The 23,038-nt window shown below is 40.3% G+C and overlaps 1 protein-coding gene across 1 annotated transcript in view; it reads left to right on the top strand.

Moving 5' to 3' along the window:
* slc49a4 (solute carrier family 49 member 4) overlaps nt 1–23,038 on the top strand; it is a 111,222-nt gene that overhangs the window by 70,908 nt on the left and 17,276 nt on the right. The window contains exons 7-8 of the mRNA XM_041807431.1: nt 10,043–10,170; nt 17,842–18,024. Coding sequence (XP_041663365.1) covers nt 10,043–10,170; nt 17,842–18,024 — 311 coding nt within the window. The remainder of the gene's footprint in view (nt 1–10,042; nt 10,171–17,841; nt 18,025–23,038) is intronic.

The following is a 23,038-nucleotide window of genomic DNA, read 5'->3' as shown; positions in this document are numbered from 1 at the left end:
CATTCCTGCTCTGACGAAAATATATGTTTATTGCAGGCAGAGGCCCAATCAGCACTTCCAGGCGGACCCAGTGTTTTCTTAAAGCTGTAATCAGGGAAATGAGCCCATAACTCCCACTGTTAATCAATGAAGCCGTTTGCAGAGGATGAAAGTGTATGTAAACAGCGCCGCTGAATTATTGGTGTTGATTACGTGGACTCTGAGTCATTGGAGGGATTGATTGGGCTTTTTCTGGTGCAACAGTTGATAGTTAAGTGGAATTCAGCTTAAACAATCAGCTCATAAATTATTAACTCAATGTGACACTGTGAGAGCATGCTGAACATGGAAGGCAGAAGTATGAACTCATGTTAGCCTCTGATTAAAGGATGTAGTTAACCAAAGAAATGCTTAAAATTGTATCCAGTCACTGACCAATTTGAGGGTTATTGGAGGAGCACTTTCCCGTTAGCCAAAGCCTGCATCGCAAAATAGTGACAAAAAAAAGAGGCTTTCTAGGTAAAATATAAAATGCTTCAAAGGGTTTTCAATAGTGTGTAAATTTGGGCCAAACTGTAGCCATCTGCTATGCTGTATGCCTAGCTTCCTGGCCGGTACAACCAGCAAGTCCTTCTTAAAGGAGCAGTGCTCACTGAAATCACTGGAGGCTAATGCCACTTCTACTGCTAAGTACCCCATACAGCCCGACTTCAAAAATACTGAAATATCCCTTTAAAGGGACACTTTTTCTTGCCACTGCAATTGGGCTAAATACTGCTAATGCTGAGCTCATGGTGATAGGCACTGGTCTTTATTATAATAGTCCACATCAGGATGTAGGGTCTATTTAAAGTTTCATGAGATAACTGGTCATGAATTGTTGCTATACAAACAACGATTGATTGATTGATTGATTGATTGATTGATTGATTGGTTCTCCCAAAATGATGCTGATTGGGACATTCTCTGACTGGGTACTAACCTTTCAGATGAAACCTTTGTTTAATGACAGACATGGATCTGGCCAATCTAGTAGCATTGCACAGTTTCTGTGAGTAATACAGCACCTTCTCTTCATTCAAACTTCAGCAGATCTTCAGATTGTTACACTGGTGACAATGTTTTGCAAGAGCTCTGCTTCTGCATGAAGGCAGAGCTATCTGTGAATTTCTGATGTGGCTGCCTCAGCTAGAGCATAGTCCTAGTGAAAGTTGATATAAAAAAAAACAGTGAAAAGGATGTGGATCTATTATGCATGGCAGAGGTTGAACTGATGAGTAAGGGTTGGACAATGGAACAGCATAAAGGTTGATAGACGAAGGGATAAGGGATTGAAGGTTGGTGGAAAGGGCTGAGGGATGAACGGGGTAAGGGGTGAAAGGATGAATGGACAAGGGATGGAGGTAGAAAATTTGTGTTTTAGGGGATGTTGGATAAAAATGACGGACTGGTGTCTGCTGGTGCTAAGGAAACCAGCTGGGGGGAGATATTTTGGTGAGAGGAAGTGGCTTTTTATTGCTATTAAGCAAGGAAGAGACTCGGTTTGGACCGTCAGTATGTTTACATACACAGTTAAGTCGAGTTACATTTCAGCCTAATCAGGCCATTTTAAAGGACTAGTCCAAGTCCTGGTAAACAAGCTCCAGGATGTATGTCCAACTCTGCTGTGTTATGGTCGGTGATGGTATGCTTTCTGGTATGAGCCTTTATTCCAGTTAATCTGTTAACAAATAAAACAACTTAGTCAGATTTGCACATATTCCTTCCATGCATGTACTTCAGTATGTTTAACTCCTCAGGAGACAAACATGTCTAATAGTCAGTCCAGAAACACTTTAAACTTTGATACCTTTGTCTTGTTTTAGCCTGGCTTTCTTTTATATAAACTTGTGCTAGGTTTATTAGCATGCTATGTTCATCACTCAAAGTTCTTTTTAAATAGTTATAAGCGTCTTAATATTCTCTATCAACTTTCAGTCATGAACTGAAGCAAAGCTAGGCGTAGGACTGGATTGAAGTGTTCACCTGTTGTGATCTGTGGCTGCTGCAGCCGCTCGGTCAATCACAACAGGGAGCAGACGTCCTCATTAATTATCATCAGTCGCCATGCTGATAGCTTTTTTCCTCCCTTCATCTCTTTGATTGGTGACTCAGTTGGGAGATGTGCCCTCGATGCAATCTGACCGGGTCCTTTGATTAGAGACTGTGTTAAAAATGGAACACAAGAATTGAACATCATCTTTATTTTTCTCTCCATTTCCTTAAAATGAAATGATTCCCCTGTCTGCACTTTCCTCCTTCACCAACTTGCTGCAATATGGCATCATTAGATACACTCCCAGGAAAGCTTGTGGTAATGAACTGAGCAGAGAGCAATTTTTGTCCCTTGTCTCACCTGCTGGCAGACTGCAAGATGTTAATGTCCCTCTTCCTCCAGCTAGCACCACACAGCGCCAGCGCTGAGCCGCTTTGCCACAGGCTGCAGAAAATGGCCCTCTGTAAAAGCTTTTTGCACTGCAGGTGTTGCAGTTTTATGTGGAAAAAATTTCTCAGGGAAGCGGCTCTTGCCCTCTGCCAAAAAAAGACTGGCCGCTTGCAAATGTTTCCTGGCCTTGCTGGTGGATATTTGAATGGCAGGAGGCCGGATGCTGCAGGTTCAATTAGTGGTGGGAGCTCCAAGGTGTGGCACTTATCATGGAAACGTTTGACAAACAATCTGGGCGGCTGCTGTTTTGATTATGTGGCCCAGACAGACACTGACTAGACAGTGATAGGCTCCACATTTTTAGAGGTTGGAGGAATGGGAAGAATAAGTAAGAGGCATCTCTCGTTATCTTCTGTTAGAAGCCCTGGGAAAAGGGAGCGTTTGGGGAAGTTATTCACCTTCACATCACAAAGGTGTGAGTGTTACAAAACTTCATGTAAATAAGATGAGATAGAGCAGGCACAAATGAGAATCGGCCAGGTCCTAATTTGCTTCCCCTGCAGACACGGACAGTCTGGGATTGCATGCTGATCATCGTATTATACTGTCAACATCTATTAGGTTATTTACTGCATGTCCCGCACTACAAAGGCAGACAGGCTGCAATGATACTATCACAACCATGATGACATTTGACTGCTCCCTGCAGTTGGAGAGCAGAAAATAGAATCTGTTTTCACATAAATGATCCTATCTTTACAGCCAATAAATCCTGTTAGAGCTGTGTGAAAAATATGCTTTTAATTTGGATGTTACCTAATGTAATGGCGTCATTCTTTTACACAGTAAGGGCTTGAAATTGCATAACTGCAGCCTTGAAAACCTTTACAGTTTTTTTGTTTACTCAGTCCATAATATTCAGTATTTTTTATACTGTTAAAAAATATTTTCAACACAAAATCTTCAATAATTTCAGGCATTGCTGTCCTATTTTTGCCTCCTCTTCTTTTTCTAATGCTCGATTTCCACATACTTATTCACTCTGTAGACAAAAGTATCTTGCTGCCTGATGATTACACCACTACTGACTGTGATGCTATAACACCTCCATTCTTCTTGGAAGACTTTACTCAAGATTCTGTAGTGTTTCTGTGGGCATGTGAGCCCATTCATTCTGTAGAGCATTTATGAGGTCAGACACTGATGTTGGACTAGAAGGAACCATCCCAAAGGTTCCTGACGGTGTTAAGGTCAGGGCTCTGTGCATGCCAGTAAAGTTCTTCCACCCTGAACTCACCAAACCATGTCTTTATAGGCCTTTACTTTGTGCCCTGGGGCACCGTCATGACAAAACAGAAAAGGGCCTTCCCCAAACTGTTGCCACATTTTATCACCCTTTCAGACAGAGCAACATAGCAAGTTTCTGCCATGAAGTTCACGGATATTACTGGACACAACCCAGTAAGAGCAGGAGGGAGTAAAAGAGAGTTAAGTGCTCCACTGTATACAGAAGGAGGTGACAAAGAGACAGAACCTCATTTGATCCTCCCTCCTAACATATCTCTATTACCAGAGTTGCTAAGATGCATTTTCCCAAATAATTGTGTGAAACACGTGTAGAGGCGCAGGCTCTTCTCATGAAAGGAATTAAGGGCAAGAATGGCTTTCAACTGTGTCACTTCTACTTTTTCTACTTTCGTTACTCTTGATATAAAAGGTTACACAGTATGTGTCCTCTTCTGCTGCAAACTGTTGTTCAGAAAGTCTGGTTTATTCACACCAAACCAGTTGATGGTAACTGTTACATTCATTTCAGATATTGAAAAAGAAGGGAAAAAAGGAAAATACAACTTCTGGCTGTTGTAGTTTCCCACATCAAACAACTTTGCTAACCTTACCCTTTAATAATATGTGACTCATCAAGAAAAAAACAACGTGCTTCTATGTGGTCAAAGCCAAGCTTCTGGTCATCTATAGTCGGGGGTTTTCAGAAGAAAAACTCTGCTCATTTATATGAACCAAATTCAGTCACACCTGACTTATCTCGCCCATCGGTGACCAAGCTTTTTATCAGGTAGACTCAGGGACCATCAGAGTTATTATAGGAAATAAGCCACTTATCATGACTCTGCCCGGAGGATCAGATTGGATCTGATACAGGGAAGTAGCCTGTGATCCTCTCTGCAAAGAGATGAGGGCCTGGCTGGATGGAGGCGAAGGATTTTGTCCCACTCTGGCTCCAGAGGTGGTATGGGAGCTGTGGACTCCTGCCAGGTATTGGGCAGATGGATGATGCAGATTTGTGGGATGCAGATGTGAGGAGAGAAACGAGGGATCCCTTTATGGTGGCAGCATTTGCCCTCTAATTGGACTTGTTCATATTTGTTAACAGAAATATGAGGCTTTAGATCTATTTTGTAGATAAGGTATGATTTAAAGAAGGATGTCACAGCTTTTGCACCCCCTGAACAGGTACAGATGAGTTAGAAAAACACAGTATAATTCACATAGCATATGCAAAGAATCAAACGCTCCCCTACCTGTGCTGCAGAGCAAACAGCATCTGTGAACATATGCCAATTGCATCCATTCCAGTAAAAATCAAAACATATCAATCACTGTTTCGATAGATGGTAGCAGAAATGACCTTCTGTACACTAAACTGGATAATTCATTTATTTTAGATTTCCAAGCTGCACAATAAAGTCCGTTAAGACTTACAATAATTAGACACGCTGTTAATTGTCAAATGAAATGTAGACAACATAAGATTTAGCAAAACATAAGTTTTACCCGAAATGAAATACTGTTTCCACTGAATTATTATTAATAACCCAGACGAGGTTCGTGCACTGATTCTCTTCTCTATCTGTAATGTATTTGTTTGATTTGGCATATTTCATGTTGCCATCAATCCACTTTCAGAAATATGTAAGGGAACCCGAAAAGACATTATTGTCTGTCTCTGTCCTCTACTCTCTGTAACAAACTCTTGAGTCAGATTAGGTATGGGAGCATATGCTGGTTCAGCACTTTGCTGCATCAGCCTTGGCCCTGTACTGCTCTGGCCTCCTGATGGCCATCCTCCAGGCCTGCACCAGTCCAATGCCCCATCTCTCCAAGTATCCTCCCAGCTGACCCCTCCATGATGCACGGGGCCACTCCAAATTTCTGGTCCAATCAACTGGGTCCTGGGCACCAAGTGAGATGGATCAGGCCCAGGAAAGTGTGGCAGGTGCTTCCCCTGTATCAAGCATCTGACATTTACCTCTTTACCTCTTCTGCGCACATCAGCATTAGATGCTAGATGGGTATCTCGCCAGTGATACCCAAAAATGCATCATGGAGAAGTCATGACAAAGAAATCCAGCTGGCACCTCTGGTCATTAGTCAATGCCCACGCTTCACAAGAGTATCGTAAGGAGGACCAAAGATTGAAGGACTGTGACTTTCGTCTGCTCAGATACCACGAATGCCTCCTTGCCTTAACCAGGGTAACCCATTGCCCGATGTGTGAGACTAAGGGCCATTCCCAAATACCAAAGGCACAAGGTGGCACAAAACGTAATAGTTTATGGATTTATATACGTGATTTAATACACTCAAATACATGTCAGTGCGTTGCTCAGTGTCTGTGTAGCCATAGCAACACATCGTAGTCTCTCGCTCACATGTTGGCTCGCCTTTTCCTTTGGTACCGATTCATTTGTCTCATTTTAAGAACGACATACTGGGCAGCTCACTGCTTCACTGAATGCTCATAACACCCCAAAGCAAAAGCAGAAATCCCAACACAGCATAAATTCAGTGTTTTTTCATTTTTTATGTGGAAAAAAAAAACGACCAGCGGAAGGAGATGGATTTCCAGTTTCGTAATCTTCTACGTCTCCTTTTCTTCTTCGTCGCTCTTTGTTTGGAGCGACAGTGCCACAAACTTATGGTTTGGTTTGTTTGACCAAGGGTAATGTGAATGTGAGCCAAACCACAAGAAAGTGCAACAATTGCAGTTTCCGTTCCAAAACAGACAGAATCCCCCAAACTATCAGGTGTGAAAACGACCTTGGTTTACTATAAAGAGGCTAGATGAGAAAATACTTGCCAACCTAAATGAAGCAGTGAATGGGGCAGAGGCGATCAATCAGAAAATCATAAAATGATATTTATCTTTATCATCCTTCTGTTTGTCTCTGGTGTTGATCACTCACCACCCTGTGCTGTATCTCTCATTCTCTCTGCTTGCAGCTACTTTAGGTTTAAAATTTAACTGTGTACCTGTTTTTTTTGTCCTCTCAAAACTTTGGTACTATTGATGCTATCAAACTTAAAGGGAATAGATATTGTATTGTTTTAATCATGTAGTATATATAAAAGGTATCAAAGTATCAAAAATGTTGACAATCTTCCTGCTGAGAGTTGGTGAAAACTTTCCAGTGATCAAGAGAAAAAATTCCATCTCTTCATGACTTAGAAATAAACCATCTACAAACGAATCTGTGAACATTACTTTGACATTTCTATTATTAAAATAACCAGGCTTTAACTCAGTATGTCAGTGGCCAACACTTCCTCCACATGTGTGGACCCATTTGGAGCTGTTTCTCAATTGTTCTTGCAGTTGTCCTTGCTTTCTTTATTCGGAGAGGACGTGTTAGTTGAATGCTGACTCATGTCATACGTATAGAGTCTGTCCTCACACAAAACTTGAAATGGTTCATCATTTGAATGTTGACACAAAGTTCTCTTTTCATTTTGAGGCTGCAGGGCCATGCAAAATAAAGATGCATCAAACAAGATAAGCCTGCACAGAAAAGGACGATTTTGGGGCATTTTCACCTGAATATCATTGATGCTTTGCAAATTAGACCCTTAGACAGAGCAGAGTTTTGTAACAAGTGGAGGCTGCTTCCATTCTTAGTGATTCCCCCCATTGCATTTGCCATGCTGCTGTTCTCTACTCTAATTTATCAAACAGTGATGTGAAGTCCAAAGATAGAGATTCAAAGTAGCTTTAAAGTCCTGTGAACATGGAACTAATACGTCGAGGCTGTGAGTGACAGCTCATGAAATCCCAGGAGACACTGATGTCGTCTAAAAATGCCACTGGAACATTCTGAGTCGAGATGTTCTCATTATCTGTCCAAGAGATGATTTCCCTCATCGGCCCAGCCCTTCAGCCCGCTGTCAGAACTTCACAACCTAGCTGAACTAATCAGCCATTTCCAGCACTTCTTTTTAGTCTTGCGTTAAGTTCATTGTCAAGTTGAGCCCTCTTTTCTCGAGCATCGTGTCTGTGAGCAAAGAAAACAAAAGCAATTAGTGTCTGTCTTTGCTTCAGGCTTCTGTAGCTTCATCTAATCTTTCTGCAGCATACATATGCAAACCCAGAGGAGAGAAGAGGAGTTAATGAACTATGATGGTTTAAAAAAGGCTACAAAGAAAAACCTCAGTCCTCAGAGGAGTTTGGTGAACGGCTGGATGGCTTGTCTTCCATGATATAATACATTTTGCATCTCAAGTCTGCCTGCTTAGCTGGTGAGACAAATTGAATCAGCTCCTGGATAAGTGTTGGCTTGTGTAATGACAAGTACAACTGAAACACTCGGAAACAAGTGGGAAGAGGAAATGATCTCGCTGTTCTCTAGGACAATGAATGTCTGCAGTTATAGATTATGACACTAGTCGTAAGCGAAGAAGACAGATAGTCCATAGATGCTTTTTGTGTTTATAAAGGATGCTGCTTGTTTCTGAAGTCACTGTCTGTACTCAGTTTAGTATTATTGTCTGTTTGCCCTTCAACATTTCACATTTAGCATTTGAATATGTTTTATTTTGAAAGGCAACTTGACAGAATTTCATCTGTTGAATTTGATTTGGATTGGGTATACAAAGCTTTAGCAACACTGTAAACTTGTGAATTTGACAAATTCTTGTCAAAAACTCTTATTTCACTCAGTATTAGCCATGTTCAAGTAACAAATCCAGATTAACCTCTTAGATTAAGATAGAAGAGGCAAATTAAGGCTTAAATTGCTGAAATTGACACACCAGATAGACTCATCCACATAACCACAGCATGGGATAAATATCCAGTTCATCTAGGAACCTCAGACAGTTGTTTACTTGTTTCAACTACCTGATATTGAGTGTGTAACATTGGTTCAGGCAGGCCAAGGAGTCGAGCACGGCCATATATTAAGATCATCTGATTTTACACAAGCTCTCATCAGCTGTTGGCCAGCTGCTTCGCTCTCAGCACGCCATTGGCTAATTGCACTCATGCTACCATATTTAAACAGCTCTAGCCTGGCTTTGCTTTGCTGCTCCCTCTGCAAGCTGCTTTTTGCAACCCTCCTCCACCCCAGCTCCTCCTCTATGCTTTGTCTGATTTAATCAGTGTCGATCTGTTGTCTGCTCTTGGTTTATTGCTGCTTCTCTCCCTAACTCAGGCTTTTCTTGTAGGCACAGGAAGAGCAGGAGTGTGTGCTGCTTGATGCTTTCCACATAGGCTTATGGAAGGGCAGGGTGAGCCCAGAACAGCCACACCGCCAAATATGATAATACTAGCAATGACAGCAAATTAACAACTGCTAGTAAAGAGAATGTATAAACCGCAAATCATGGGTGAGTGGTCCTGACTGAAATGGAGGTTACTGTACATTTTTTAAGGTCTGGGTAAAAAAAAAAAATGCACGTGATGAACAAACAGGAATCCTAACCAAGCTGCAACCTAAGGTGTTGAAAAACTAAGTCTGTGTTGAAAAAACTTTACTTGTGTCCACTCAAGCATGGTGGCAAAGTGGCATACACAGTAATTCAAAAAAGCCTGGTTCAAAGAATAATTTGGTCCTAATAGCTCTTGAGACATGAGCTTCACCTCATTGCCTCTTGACCAAAAGTTAGACTGAGACGGTGTTTCCACTATGACTACAGCCATGAATAGACTTCAGAAGTCAGTTTCAGAATCCAGTGGTCACTGGGACTACATCTATTTTTTATTCAATGTATGATCCTAAGCCAAAATCCAGCTAGGCACCATGAAAAACCTATCAGCAGCTAATCTTGCAGACCCTCCTTACCACTTTTACTGCTAAAAAGGGTATTTTTTTAACAAGAAACAGCTCCCTTTATCCCTGTTTTAATGAGCCTTTTTTTTTTAGATTCAGAGATCTTTGAAGATTCCCACATTTTAAGACTCTTCTTGACAAGTTTATGTTCTGAGATGCTGCTGACCCTTCACTCCCCCAGCTAAAAGTAGGCCAGATATTTAACAGACAACTTCACAGTGTCCAGAAAGGATAAAGGAGATGAAACTAAATCAGAAAGACTTTAAACAGGACTGTCCTATGCCAAATCTGTTTAAAGAAATGATGAATCAGTGACATTGAGGAAAAATGTGGGCAAGTGGGAGTAGGATGGGCATAAGAGGAAATTTCGGCATGCAAAAATGTTTTAGCAGTCACTGCCAAGGGGATAAATCGTGTAATACACATATTGTTGGAATAAGAAATGATAAATATGGTGCAGGATGCTACCAGGTTTCTCAGCCTAACAGGCATCACTGGAGAAGAAATTGATTTCATACTGAGGGAAGGACTTGGTTGACTGTAGATGTTATCTGCCATTTTTCATCTTCTGCAGGTTTGCAGACTCCATCCGGGGGATGTTGAAGCTGATCCTGGTGCTGTTGCTTGCGGGAGCCTCACTTTCCTCTACCTGGTTCACCCTCACCTGTCTGTGCAGAGTCACTCACCTCCCCTCCACTGCAGGTGAGTCCACAGAGCAGCAGCACAGTCTTCAGATTCAGGCAGAGCAGAAAGAAAAAAGGAAGATAGATTTTCTTAAGATAAGTTTCCAACATGCAGACAAATCAACTCAGAATTGCTTCATTGATTTATGAGAACTAGATGTCATGTGTTATTTTTATGTATTGCACCATCATTTTAAGTTTTGCTTTTCCAGCTTTTGTCTCCTGCATAAATTCTCAACAGAGTACTTGTTGTCAGATCGTTTCCTTTGTAGCTACATTTATATTTCCAAGCACAGAGCACTATTTTTCTTCTTCTGATAAATGATGCCTAAAATCGACAAATTTTAGCACTGCCACATGCATCTGTAATGTTCCTGCATGTTTTGAAAGCTGTATTCCTGGAGTAGAAGCTTGTTGTGCTTAATATGATGCTACTTCAAACAACAACTTTGTTTCTAAAAAGTTAGGATATGGTGTAAAGTACATATAGAAACAGAATGTGAATGAGAATGAACAACAAAACTTAAAATAATCTGTTTCAATATGATTGTCTTTTGCCACAAAAGTTAGTTTTTGGTTTTAAAGTTTTTGGTTTTAAAGTTTTGAGAAGTACCACATACCAGACATTCTGTCTCTGTATTTTAAACGTTGGACCAACGTTGGAAACTGTTCATAAGATAAACATAAGAGCCTATATTAAAGTCTACATATGACTGAAAATAGCTCAAGGAAACATAACAAACATTAAAATTGATAAGCTTTATTATAGTATATGCCTGTTTTGAACTTGATGCCACCAACATATTTCAAAAAAATGGTACGGGATCATGCACCTTCTCTTTTGTATCTCTTTTTCTTTTAACAATGCTTTAATGAGAATTTTGAGCTACCACAGCCACCTAGTACTGGTTTTTTTTTGTCTTGTTCCCTTGGGGTGGGGTGGGGGGGGCTTCTTTCTAACCTTTAAACCTTGCAAATTCTAACATAATTTTTTAAATTTATGACTCAAAACCAATTTTTTAGTGAAAAATGGGTCAGTTTGGACTTGAAATGAAACAAAAGATGTGATGGAACAATGAGTTGTAGACATAGCCTTCAAAATAAAAGGACTTCATAGATTTTTTTGCTATTTCTTTTTTTTCTTGGCACTCATCTGGGACCCATCTTTGGGACCCACCAGTTTAGAATCTGCTTACGACAATGGAATCCCTAGATTCTATGCATTTGTGCAATAGACATTATTTCAAAAGGGTTTTTGTGTACTTTCTAGCAGTTTTTCATACACAGTAATGAACCAGCCCCCGTTTTTATATCAGATTCACTCAGCCTGTCTCACATTTTTACATTTGAGATTATCTTTGTGCTGTTTTGTGAAGTTTCAGTGTTTTGCAAATCATCACATTCTGTATTTATCTAAGTTTCAGATAGTGTCCCAACTTTTTTGGAAATGGGGCTGCAATGTAGCCCCTGCTCTTGCTGATGGAAACAGACTGAGTTTGTCTTAAGGTTCCTTGTCCCATGAAAAGTTTAGGTAGTGAAAAGTGTCCTTGGAAACTAAAAACTCCTGAGCCTGCAGACTCCACGGCGGTCTTATCTGTTGATGCCAGTGATAACTAACTAGCCGCATTGTCCTTAAATCGGGTCACCTTATACAAAACAGTACCATGCTTTCTACCCACTTTGAATGTAAATATCCTCACACAACCTGGAAGCATAGAGTAAACATTTTTCATGCAGCTTCTCTCTCATCTCTAGTGTTGATACATCAAGCCAAACAATGCAATATGTGACCATTCCAAATACCTGCAGACCGCATTCTATACTTTCTACATATTCAACCCAGCCAATCCATTAGTGACAAATCCATTAGGGACTCTGGTGGACTATGCTACCTTTTCCTAAGCCAAACCAATAAGCATACCAGCATGTTGTTCAAAGCTGCTGATTCCAACCATCATCATCCATCATCATTCTCCAGGCCCTGGCACCCCTCTCTCTCTCTCTCTCTCTCTCACCCTCTTATCCCACACTCTGGCAGTCCGCAGCAGTCGGGCTCCAACCTAGTCCATCCACCTGGCATATCATACGAGAGGGTGGTGTGATACTGCAACGAAATCTGCCAAAGCACCTCATTATCCCAGTGCAGGCTGGTCAGCAGCACACATACAGTAAATCAAAGTTAGATAAAAGTGATCTAGACTTCCAGTAAACATCTATTAAGTGTCCTGAAAAATATCTGCAAATATTATGCAAAAAAGCTGTTAATTTTTTCTGTTTATATTTCTTCAGTAGCCTCCAAATAAATTTCACATTATTAAAACAGCATCAGTTTTGACAGCTGCATGTTAAACCAAACCAAATATCTCTATGTTTTCACTATGCAGTCCTAATAATTTCTGGAAAATATCAGGATTCCCTGCCTCTGAAATCTAATCTAATATTACTGACCAATGCTTCATACACCCCCCAGTTCAGCTGGCCATGGGCTGAAAATTTCAAGTTTGGCAAAGAGTTAGATCATGTATAAGACAGTTGTGTTTGTTTCTTCAGCAGATTTCAGGCATTTAGTCATTTTATTGCCAGGGCTTGCCTCTCTAAGTGCAAATGTTCTAGCCAAACGAGATCCCTCCAAACACTATTTTTCAAGGGAACTGTTTCTCCATACGGGGTTTAGCAACCCCCCAGAACCTATTGTAATTAGTTTAGAGAATTACAACAGATCTGGCATGTTTTTTTTCCCTTTGTGCAGAATGACAGTGGATAAAGCAAGACCTTTCTTGCTTTCTTGCAAAGTGAGAGATAGATCTGGTAATAGAAGATTGTTTAATCACTTCCTTCCAGCTATAAAAACCCTTATGGGGATTACAAAACACTAAAAGTTTAGGACTGGTTGCCAAAAAAACAAGCAATTTGAGGAGATCACCTTAAGCTGCTGGAAACTGGGATGGAAAAGTTTCTGTGATATTCTTTTGAGAAAAACATTAGGCTATAAACTATTAAAACAACCTACAGGGAAGATTAACCAAGAATTAAAATATTGTTCATTTTATCCCTAATGCATTTATGTCTGTTCCTTGTTAAAACCCCCAGTATATTTAGTGGAAAATAAACATTGTGTTCTCTCAAAGGTCACATATTTTATCCCTTTAAGACAAGTTTATTTTGGTCTCAGAGGTCCCCAAAACATCCCTGTGAAGTTTGTTGCTGAATAAACACAACAGTATTGGATTTTTGTATGTCTAAAAACCCCTCAGTTTCAGCCCTGCTCAGAATGAGCTGTTTCTGTGGCTTTAAATGTTAATGAGCCGTCTGACTCCGCCCCTCTCTGGAAATGGATGTGGCATAATGGATCAGGAGAGGAGAGGAGAGTGGAACTTTCTTCCAAGTGGGGAGGGCCAATCAAACCTGGGGGCAGTGCTAGCTCCCCACATGACATCATGAGGGGAAAATCTGACAATGGCTTGGTCCAGCACACTTTTTCTGAAAGGTGGAGAAAGAGAGGGGGAAGGGAATGGATTTTTGCCAAACAACCTGCTCTGCAGAGCTGAGCCAAATGATCTGGATCTCTTAAAACAGATGGATTTTCCTTTTCACAATGAGCAAGACTAGACAGACATCAGCTGAAGAAACACTTACTGTCCTAAACCATTTCAGAACAGTACAGGGAAAAAAAATGGGAACAGACCATACATGAGCGTGTTGTGACACTGCTTGTCCAGGCATTAGACAGAGGCTTTTTTGATCCCCACCTGCTGCTGTTTTACCTTGAGGTTTTTGTACTTTTTTTATTTTTGCCTGAATATTTCACCACTTCAGGACTCAGAAGTAGCTTAAGAAAAAGAATGATTTTTTTTCACACTTTAAAGGCTCAGAACAGCTCAAAACATGGGCTTTTTGTTAACGTCTCTCTAATAAGTAATTATGGTTATTCATGTTCTTAATTAAATGTAATCATTGCTCGAATTTACAGTGGACCATGTCTTTGCCAAACCCCATGGGCCCCTCCTCAGGCCCCCAGAAAGCTTTACCCTTTTCTTGTGGGCAGCCTTGAGTGAGTCAGCTGACATTAGTCCATGTTCCTCTGCTGCTGTACTCACCACATGTGTCATTCCTTCAAAGAATCTCCTGGTGCCCTCTGGGAAATAGCTCCAGATAGTCTAATTCAATAACATCAGGGGAAAAGTGCAGCGGCTGAAGCACTCTTAAGTATGTGATATCAGTGCTTCATTAGAGGTGAATAAAGACGAACAGGGGAGAGGGCTGCCTTTCATGGCTGCATGAGAGCCTCTCGGTTCCCCGTCACAGGCAGGCGGACGGGCAGGCACGCAGAGCCCTCAGAGGCCCTGTGATTAAAGGGACGTGCAGGCTAATGGGGAGCTCATTTGGACCAATCTGCTGTGTGATAAGGGAGATGGAGGGTGGCGTGATGCTCCAGAGGTGACAGCTTAATCTCTCCACACATCCACTATTGCACACATATTTTACTTTCGGTCTCAGCCAGAAGACTGCAGCTGGGACCGTCTGATTGCTCTGCAGACATGAGCGCTCACAGTCATACGCACAAATACACACAATAAACGAGCAGTAAGCCGCATTAGCCAAAAACTTTGCAACAGATGACCTCCACAAACTTCATTTTGGGGAATAAATTGAGCTGGAAGGGACGTCATAATTTCAAATTAAAAATTCACTACCCAGAGTATTTTTTTCTCAATTTACCCAACATTTGCACCCAAAGTTAACCAGCAGCAGCCAGCGCGGGCAGAAACATTCCCATCATGCCTCGAGAGCAAATGAGACAAGCTGTTTACTATGGGGACATCTGCACATTTTGGCACTGGAGTCTGAAATTAGATTTTAATATATTGTAGAATCCATGAAATGAGTTGCAACTTAATTAGGACTGTGCAAGTAAACTCAAATGTGCAAAATATTACAAAGGAAATTGAAAATTAAATTGCTGTCACAGTGCCACCCAAGCCGTCCTCTGATGCTCCACGCCAGACTGGGAGGAAAGTCCCACCATTATGGAGTGTTATAATGTTGAACATCAAACTTAGAAACTTTCCTTTTACCAGCCAAAAGCCTGGGGGATTTATTTTCCTGACAATTTAGTGTTTGACAAGCTTAACATAAACTTGTTTTTTCTACCACTAGCCTTTATAGAATATGTTAATCTTGCTTACTTTAATGCATCTGGAGTAATAAGGATGCATAAATGTCCCACCTTATGGAGATCAAAACCAATTATGACCTAAATTGTGGGGAAATAACACATGAAATGTAACTAATCAAGGTGAATTTAAAGACTTTCTGCGCTGTATAAAGATGGACAATGTGTCTCCATCTCCTTCATTTTTACAACAGTGAAGCCAAAATATCCCAAAGGCGAGTGCTGACGTCTTGCTAGCTCTGTCACTGAGAGACAAAGACTGTCCAGTAGCCATGATACTTTCAGCTGAACCAAGCTGAGATGGAAGCATGAAAGTCTCTGTCCTGTAGATGCTGATAGTGTTGACTCTGAACTTGTGGACCAACAGCTGCAGATGACATGGCACCCCAAACCATCACTGACTGGAAACTGAAAACTCTGGACTTCAAGCACCTTGGATTCTATGCTCCTTAGGTCTTCCTCCAGACTGGGACCTTGATTTCAGAATGAAATGGGACATTTGCTTTCCCCTCAAACAGGACTTTGGACCACTGAGCAACAGTCCAGTTTTTTTTCTCCTTAGCCCAAGTGAGAAGCTTATGAGGTTGACACTAAGATCATGGCACTTGGAGTCCATCCCCTAGACCGGTCTGTGCGTGTGGTGGTTCTGGATCCACTGACTCCAGCCTTAGTCCACTCCTTGTGAAGCTCCCCAAAGATCTTAAATCTGCTTTATTTGGCAATCCTCTGAAGGCTGAGCTCATCCCTGTTGATTGTTCACCTTTTCTCACCACACTTGTCTCTTCCAGTCAACTTTCCATGACAATGTTTTGATACAGCCTCTGGGAACAGCCTGCCCTTTCAGCAGTGACCTTCTGTGGCTGACCCTCCTTGCCAAGGGTGTCAATAATTGTCCTCTGGACATTTCTCAAGTCATCAGTCTAACCCCATGATTGCAGTTGTGTGTACTGAACCACAGTGAGAGAATGAAGGCTAATTGGACTTTTCCACAATATTCTCATATTTTCAGATGGTAGTTTTTTATGTTCATGAGTGTGAAGCTGTAATCATCAAGAATTAAACAAAAGAAAGTCTTGAAATGTTTCACCCTTTATATGTGATGAATCTTGAAGACCATTTAATTGAAGCAAATCACAAAAAAAAAAATCCTTTTACTGGATATTCTATTTATGAGATACACCTGTACAGCTAAACCCTGTCTGTTGTGGGAAGCTCCAGTTTTGGCTTCACTTTGGAGGAGCTGTGTTTTTGTTCATCTTTTCATATAATTATAGTCAGGACAGATCAAGACAAATAAACAGAGGAAACCTCATCTGCAGATCAGATGCGTCATAAAAGCCAAATTGTACAAAGATGGGGGGATTTTTCGATGGGAATTTAGGTCATAATTGTGGTGTTTCAGCACCAAGTTTTCAAAAACATAACATGAAGAGCAAATGTGAAGCCACAAAAGTAGAGCGATTCAAATCAGGTGAAAAAGTTGCAGCCTGAAATACAGTGGCCAGAAATCAAAGTCCTTAACTCTGAGAGGGAAGAGGAAGGTCCCCTCTCCTTTATCCAAAGAATCCTCCAGTGTGGCGTCAATACAATTATTTTCCTGCTTCCAATCAAAACAGAGCCTCCCTGCCTAAAATTACACGTTTTAAACATGTTTATTATTTACAGTTCCAGGTCAAGCTGCCTCCAGGGGAATACCCTCAAAGAGTGAGCAGATCGGATGGCATCACCAACCCCATGCTGTGTGCTTTTACAGCCACAGACATTAACGCAACTATGCAATTCAGCCAGAATTTCACGCATATTCCTTTTACCTCTTTGGACAGCCAGCTGAGGATGTTTGTGTTCCTCCATGTTTGTTTTTCTCTAGGATCTCATGTCTGTAGAGATCATTAGAACAGATGGCACATGTGTGGTCTAACTGTCTGGCTAAACCATCTAGTGTTTGCATTCAGAGTATTTTAACGTTACAGATCTGTTGAAACTGTTCCTTTGTTTGTGTTCTCCCATGTTTTTGCAGATGCAATATGTTTTCAGCAAATGATGTGAATGACCTAGCATCCGTTGAAAATATATTTCCCTCTCAGATTAGTTTGCTTTTGTTTGAAGGAAGTAAAACAGAATATATCAAATAGATAAACCTGAAGGAATCAACGATTGTCACTGCCGACCAGGTGAAGGAGGTGTTTTGTTATGATTGCAAACAGATTATTTTCATCAATGCCACTACAATTTTTTGGTTTTGTTACTCGTAAATTTCCACCTTAACCACCAGGCAGTAAAATTGAAATGTTTTCTTCGGGATGAGGGTTAAACATAAATCTTAGGGCTGCTGAAAACAAATGGTACCTTAGGAGGCGTTGAAGGTGGCATAAATCACCGCTGCTCGTCCAAAAACTCGACCCCTAAGCCTTCCTCTTAAAACAGCTGCTCCGATGGGATTTGAAACCTTCTTGCATCACAGTTCCAAGGTAAAATGGTGCTTATTTTTCTCTTTCTGTTTATTTTTTCTTCATGCAGCTATACTTTACACGTCCTGCATCCTAGTGGGCATCTTCATGAACAGCAGCGTGCCGATATTCTTTGAGCTCTTCATCGAGACGGTGTACCCGGTCCCTGAAGGCATTACCTGCGGAGTGGTCACTTTCCTTGCTAACTTGTTCTGTGGCCTGCTGCTCTTCTTCCTCACTTTTTACAGCACAGGTAAGACAGGAAAACTACATTTTTTACCAATATAAACAGGTGTGATTAAATCCCTTCTGCCAGATTTATCTCTGAGAGGAGGGCCTTTGATTTTTCTTATTATTGTTACGAAACAAGTCCAAATTCTGTGAAGGATTTTCTCCATTCAGGATCTCTCTGCCCCCATCAGCATGCTTCTCCCTCCTCCCTAAAGCTACAGGCACCATTGTTTTCAAAAATCCATTTCCACCTCTGCAGATGCTGCTGATAAAAGACTGAAAATTAGGTTGCTATCCAATTGACACATTCAGCACAAGGAAAGAAAAATTCACTCTTGCAATTTAGCCTCAGATTTATCTTTTTGAGTTCCTGGCAGAGTTTGATAAAATAATTTGGGCAAACAGCAGAAGGGACAGCAAGTCGTCTACTTCTCTTCAGCCCGACACGTTTCATGAGAGAAAGCCAAGTCATTGAAAAACTAGTTCAGTTTTCTTAGTAAATGCCTGCTGGGAGTACAAGAACTTTGTGTGTTTGTGTGTGCTAGTTGTGTTTTAGGGTTGTCACAATACAAGAAGTTTACATTTGGATATGAAGCTAGCAACAAAAATCGAAGACCTAGGCATAAAAAGCTGGATTGTTTGTTTTTATTTACCAGTTAGGGGTGTGAATCTCTCCTTCTCAAGACGATTCGATTCGAATCTTGATTCACAGACTACGATTCGATTCACTGACGAGTCATTAAAATACATAACAATTCGGTCTGATCCGATTCGATTCGGTAGAGACACACTGGCTCACCAGGACACACACATTAACAAGCACACTCATCTGTGCGTCGTGTCCAACACTGTCAAAGCTCTTATCAGAGAAAAAGACCACAAAATGATAATTAAAGCTATTTCTCTAAATTACTGTAAAAACAAACATGTTATTGACAGAAATCTTTCTTTTTAGTGTAAATATGGATGTCTTCAAAGAGGATTACTTTCAAAATAATCTAAATGCTTTTATTATTATTATTATTATTATTATTATTATTATTATTATTATTATTATTAAATCAATGAGTGCATAGTGTAGTAAAATAAAGATGTGATAGAATATTAAAATGAAAGGTCTGATTTGAAGAGCATTAAAATGTACAGTTTGAGTCAGAGTTAGGCAAGATAAACTGTGTGTAAGCATTGATAGCCTATTCAGTACAAGAGGAGTTAGTTTAAATATTTCTGAATAGACCTGAATGCTTCGCAATTATGGCTTTCAGCCATATAAAGGACATATTTTCCACTCATGTTTTTTTTCCCCCAAAATTAAAAAAAAAGTGTAAAATCTCGTCTTGTGTCTTGTGAGATAAGCGTCTCGTCACACTCCTAATTAATACTGATGCCTGAAGGTGCAATATTGTGTCATTATCCTTCAGTTTACACTGTGTTTCTGCATTGTGTGGCGGTGAGGGTGCATGGCACAGCGGGAGTCTCATAACCCTCCCCTGCTGGCTCTGCTGATCCTGTTTTCACTTGTGTAATGCCTTCGTCACTACCTCTGAAGATGGCAAAGAGGGGACCACCTCTCCTCCCTTATGCTTCCACGATGTTTATAGTGATGGCAAAATGTCACAGGGGTGTTTATATCATGGCTTCAAACTGCACTGAATTGAGTTTATGTGTGTTTTATGTTAGTGAAGTTGCACTCAAAGGCCTTTAGTTGGCACCAAAGCACACCAAATTCCTGCATAATGTTGCTTTAAAACATGGCTAAAGATCTGAACTTTTCTAAAGCTTTGTTGCTTTTCAATTCCATCAGTCATTCAAATAGCAGAGACTGTATCATTTTAAAACATGTGCTATCAGGAAGTATCATCACTTTTGAAAAGCTTTGAGTGTATTTGTGTTTCCTCCTTGTTGGTATTTGCCCACCAGTCATTAGTTTTATTACTCCTCTGTAAATTTGGCTGCATCACAACACCAATCAGCTGAGCTGATGAATCCATCTCTGTGATACTCTCTCCCTCTGCTCCTGTTTGTCTGAGTAAACAGCACACATATTTTCAACCCTTCATAAATATTCATGATCTCCATCCTCCCACTCTGCCGAGCCGTTCTGATCTCTACCAGGATACTGACAGCTGCTGCCTGACAACTGCATGTTGATCCTGCCTTCTGGGTTGTCTTGCCTGTGCAGGTGGATATGAATCTTGTTTGACCTCAACAGCCGTCAAGCCAAGAGGCCCCTGAGGGCCCGCTAACAAGCACGACAGTTGGGACACAAAACCAGCTTGTTCTGTAGAAAACATCTGGTATCAAATATTTACAGCATACATACGTTTTAACTCCAAAACACCTGACTATTTTGATTAAGCAGATATTTCTTAGTTTGTATTTTCAGCCTCTCCTGGACTTTAACTAGATACTTAAAAAAGATCTTTTTATTTTTTCATGTTGATAATTTATTAGTCTGCATAGTTGTAGTATGTGTCAAACTGCAAAGCTTATGTAATTTATGTAATATCAGGACACATTTGCAATCATTTCTTATGCAGTTGAGGGGGCTGTCAGCTATTTAAAACACATAATTAAAGAATTACATTGAATGGCTTCTTACACATCTATATGCCTCCAAATCCTCATTTGTGCCTCTCATTTCTCCTGATCTCTGTGACTAAATGATAAATTCTCTTTGACGATATGCTCTAAAATGTACCTGCTGCTGTCACCGTTTTTTGACCTAAATAGATCTTCAGAGCAGCCATACTTAAAGCTCTGACTGTTTTTCTGCCAAGCTGGCTGCATAGAAGAAAAAGTTACATGCTTCTGCCAAAATGCACATTTGGCACAAAGATTATAGAGCACTAAAGCAAAAAGGCTAATTCATAAAAATAGTGTTTAAGGATTATAGAGTCTAATTTTTCATGGCTAAATAATCTCTTAAAGCACTGTTTATACTTGACGCAGGGCTCAATTTATACAAGTTTGATTCCATAAGTGTCTAAAAGCCCCACTGCATTATTGTCACACTTATAACAAGAACATTTTGAGTATATTAAGTAAATAAATATCACGTTTTTATTGATCCGTCAGCTCTTTTAAACAGATCTTAACACGTTTTTATTTACTTCTACTTTCCAAAAGGTCAATCACTTCTTAAAAGGTCTTTGTTTAAATTATTTTGAATTATCATGTTTTTGAATGATTTTACATCCATTTTGTTTTATTTGATTTTACATTTTAATGATTTACATTACAGTTTCAATCTGTCAAGATAAGTTGTGACTGATGAGTTATATTTTAAAAAGAAGGATGCTCAAGCTTAAGAATCCTCTATGATGTTTTGATCAGACCAATAGATAGAAAAATTGACTTTTTTTTAGGTCAGACAAAAAGGAACAATTCAAAGTCTGGCACCCATTGAGAGAAATGTTCCACGACAAAATAAATATAGGAGTCTGGGACGCAAGAGGAAATGAATTATTAGAGATCTTAAAGCTAAGCTATACATCATTTAGTTCGACTAAATGTTCTGATTTGACAAGATGTTGTCCATGAGTGCTCATATGGATAAAAGCAGGCAAACTTTAAGCCCTGGTCAGAAAACAGACTTGCATTTTCTCAAGTGAATGCATCATGCTGTTGTATAAAAGCAATATCACATGAAAGGAAGTATTTTTGGATCAGCGTTGTCCTCGGTACTCAGCCAGCATCCTCTGACTCACAGCAGTAATGATAATCAAAACTATATCACTACCTTGATATTTCTTAAGTAAACTAAAACTGACATTTATAATCAAACTTAAAGGCAAGTTAGGCACAAACATATTTTTGAAACATTCTGATGAGACATAGTCTTATAACCCTATATAAAAATGTAGTTTGTATTTTAATGTCTTAGGAAATTTCCACATAAAGTACAGTTGTTTCATTCCATGCTCAGGCAAGGAATGAAACAAACCCCCCCCCCCCCCCCCCCCCATTAGTGCTATTGTTCCTAGCTGTTACAATGCCAGTAAGCAGACCCTATTTTCTAAAGTGACAGACATCTGGGACTGGTGTTCCTGGCTTTAAAGGCCTTGCCCAAGGGCTCACACTGGATACTCACTGTGCCTTCACTGGGAGTCGAACCCCCAATCTCCAGTAACAAATCAGTGATGCAAACCACTGAACTATCCAGCCACAGCCTGAGCACACTTTCATGTGTATAGAGCTTGAATACAGTAGGTGGCAGTATGCATGTAGTTGGCTTGTAAATACGCCAAGATGAAGAAAGAAGAGGCAAATGTAGCAACCACTCTGGTTGACATTTGTTTATGCTCAGTGCAGACAATGGAGCCCATCCTGTGGCTACTATAGATGTTTTTATAATCTTTAAGATGGCGACAATGTCCCTCTTCCTACATCTGCATCTACTGTGCAGGATGAAATAAAAGTGACCGGTGCTGTGTGAACAGGAGAGTTTTTGAAGAGACAGGAGACATTTGGAATTGCTTTGACAATTCTGTTTGCTGACAAGCACCCAGTACCCGGGCATGGTTTCCTTCCTATGTCCTGCATACAGAGCTTGAGTCCACATGAATTGTGTCTGAGACCATCTCTTGGAGTACCGTGCCCAAGCATGGCATGCTTGCTTTTACACTTACAAATTCAGCTACACTCCTAATGGAAAACTGCTTCTGTTTTTGTCAAAAAGCAGTTGCATGAAGTGCTGCATGGGTTTTGAGAAGTTTAAAAATGCTTGAAAACATTTTTTTGTCTTTCTGGTGCTTTTCACTGTGATCCAACTTGAAGTTTTAAGGAGATCTGAGGCACTCAGAGGGACTGTTGATAAAAAAGCCTTTATTTCATGAGGGCTACAGAATCATAAAAACATGCCAACATGTTTCAGCCTTACAGGCCTTCATCAGGCCCTGATGAAGAAGGATTGTTGTATATTTGGATGGAAAGTCCTGTAAGTCTGATGAAAAACAGACAAAAGAAAAATCTTGGAATATCTTCACTTAGCATGTGAAGCCTGTGAATGCATTTTTTTTTCTTGCAAGACTAAA

This window comes from Cheilinus undulatus, linkage group 15 (assembly GCF_018320785.1).
Source record: "Cheilinus undulatus linkage group 15, ASM1832078v1, whole genome shotgun sequence".
Taxonomy (NCBI): Eukaryota; Metazoa; Chordata; class Actinopteri; order Labriformes; family Labridae; genus Cheilinus; species Cheilinus undulatus.
This window is presented reverse-complemented; position numbering and strand designations above follow the sequence as displayed.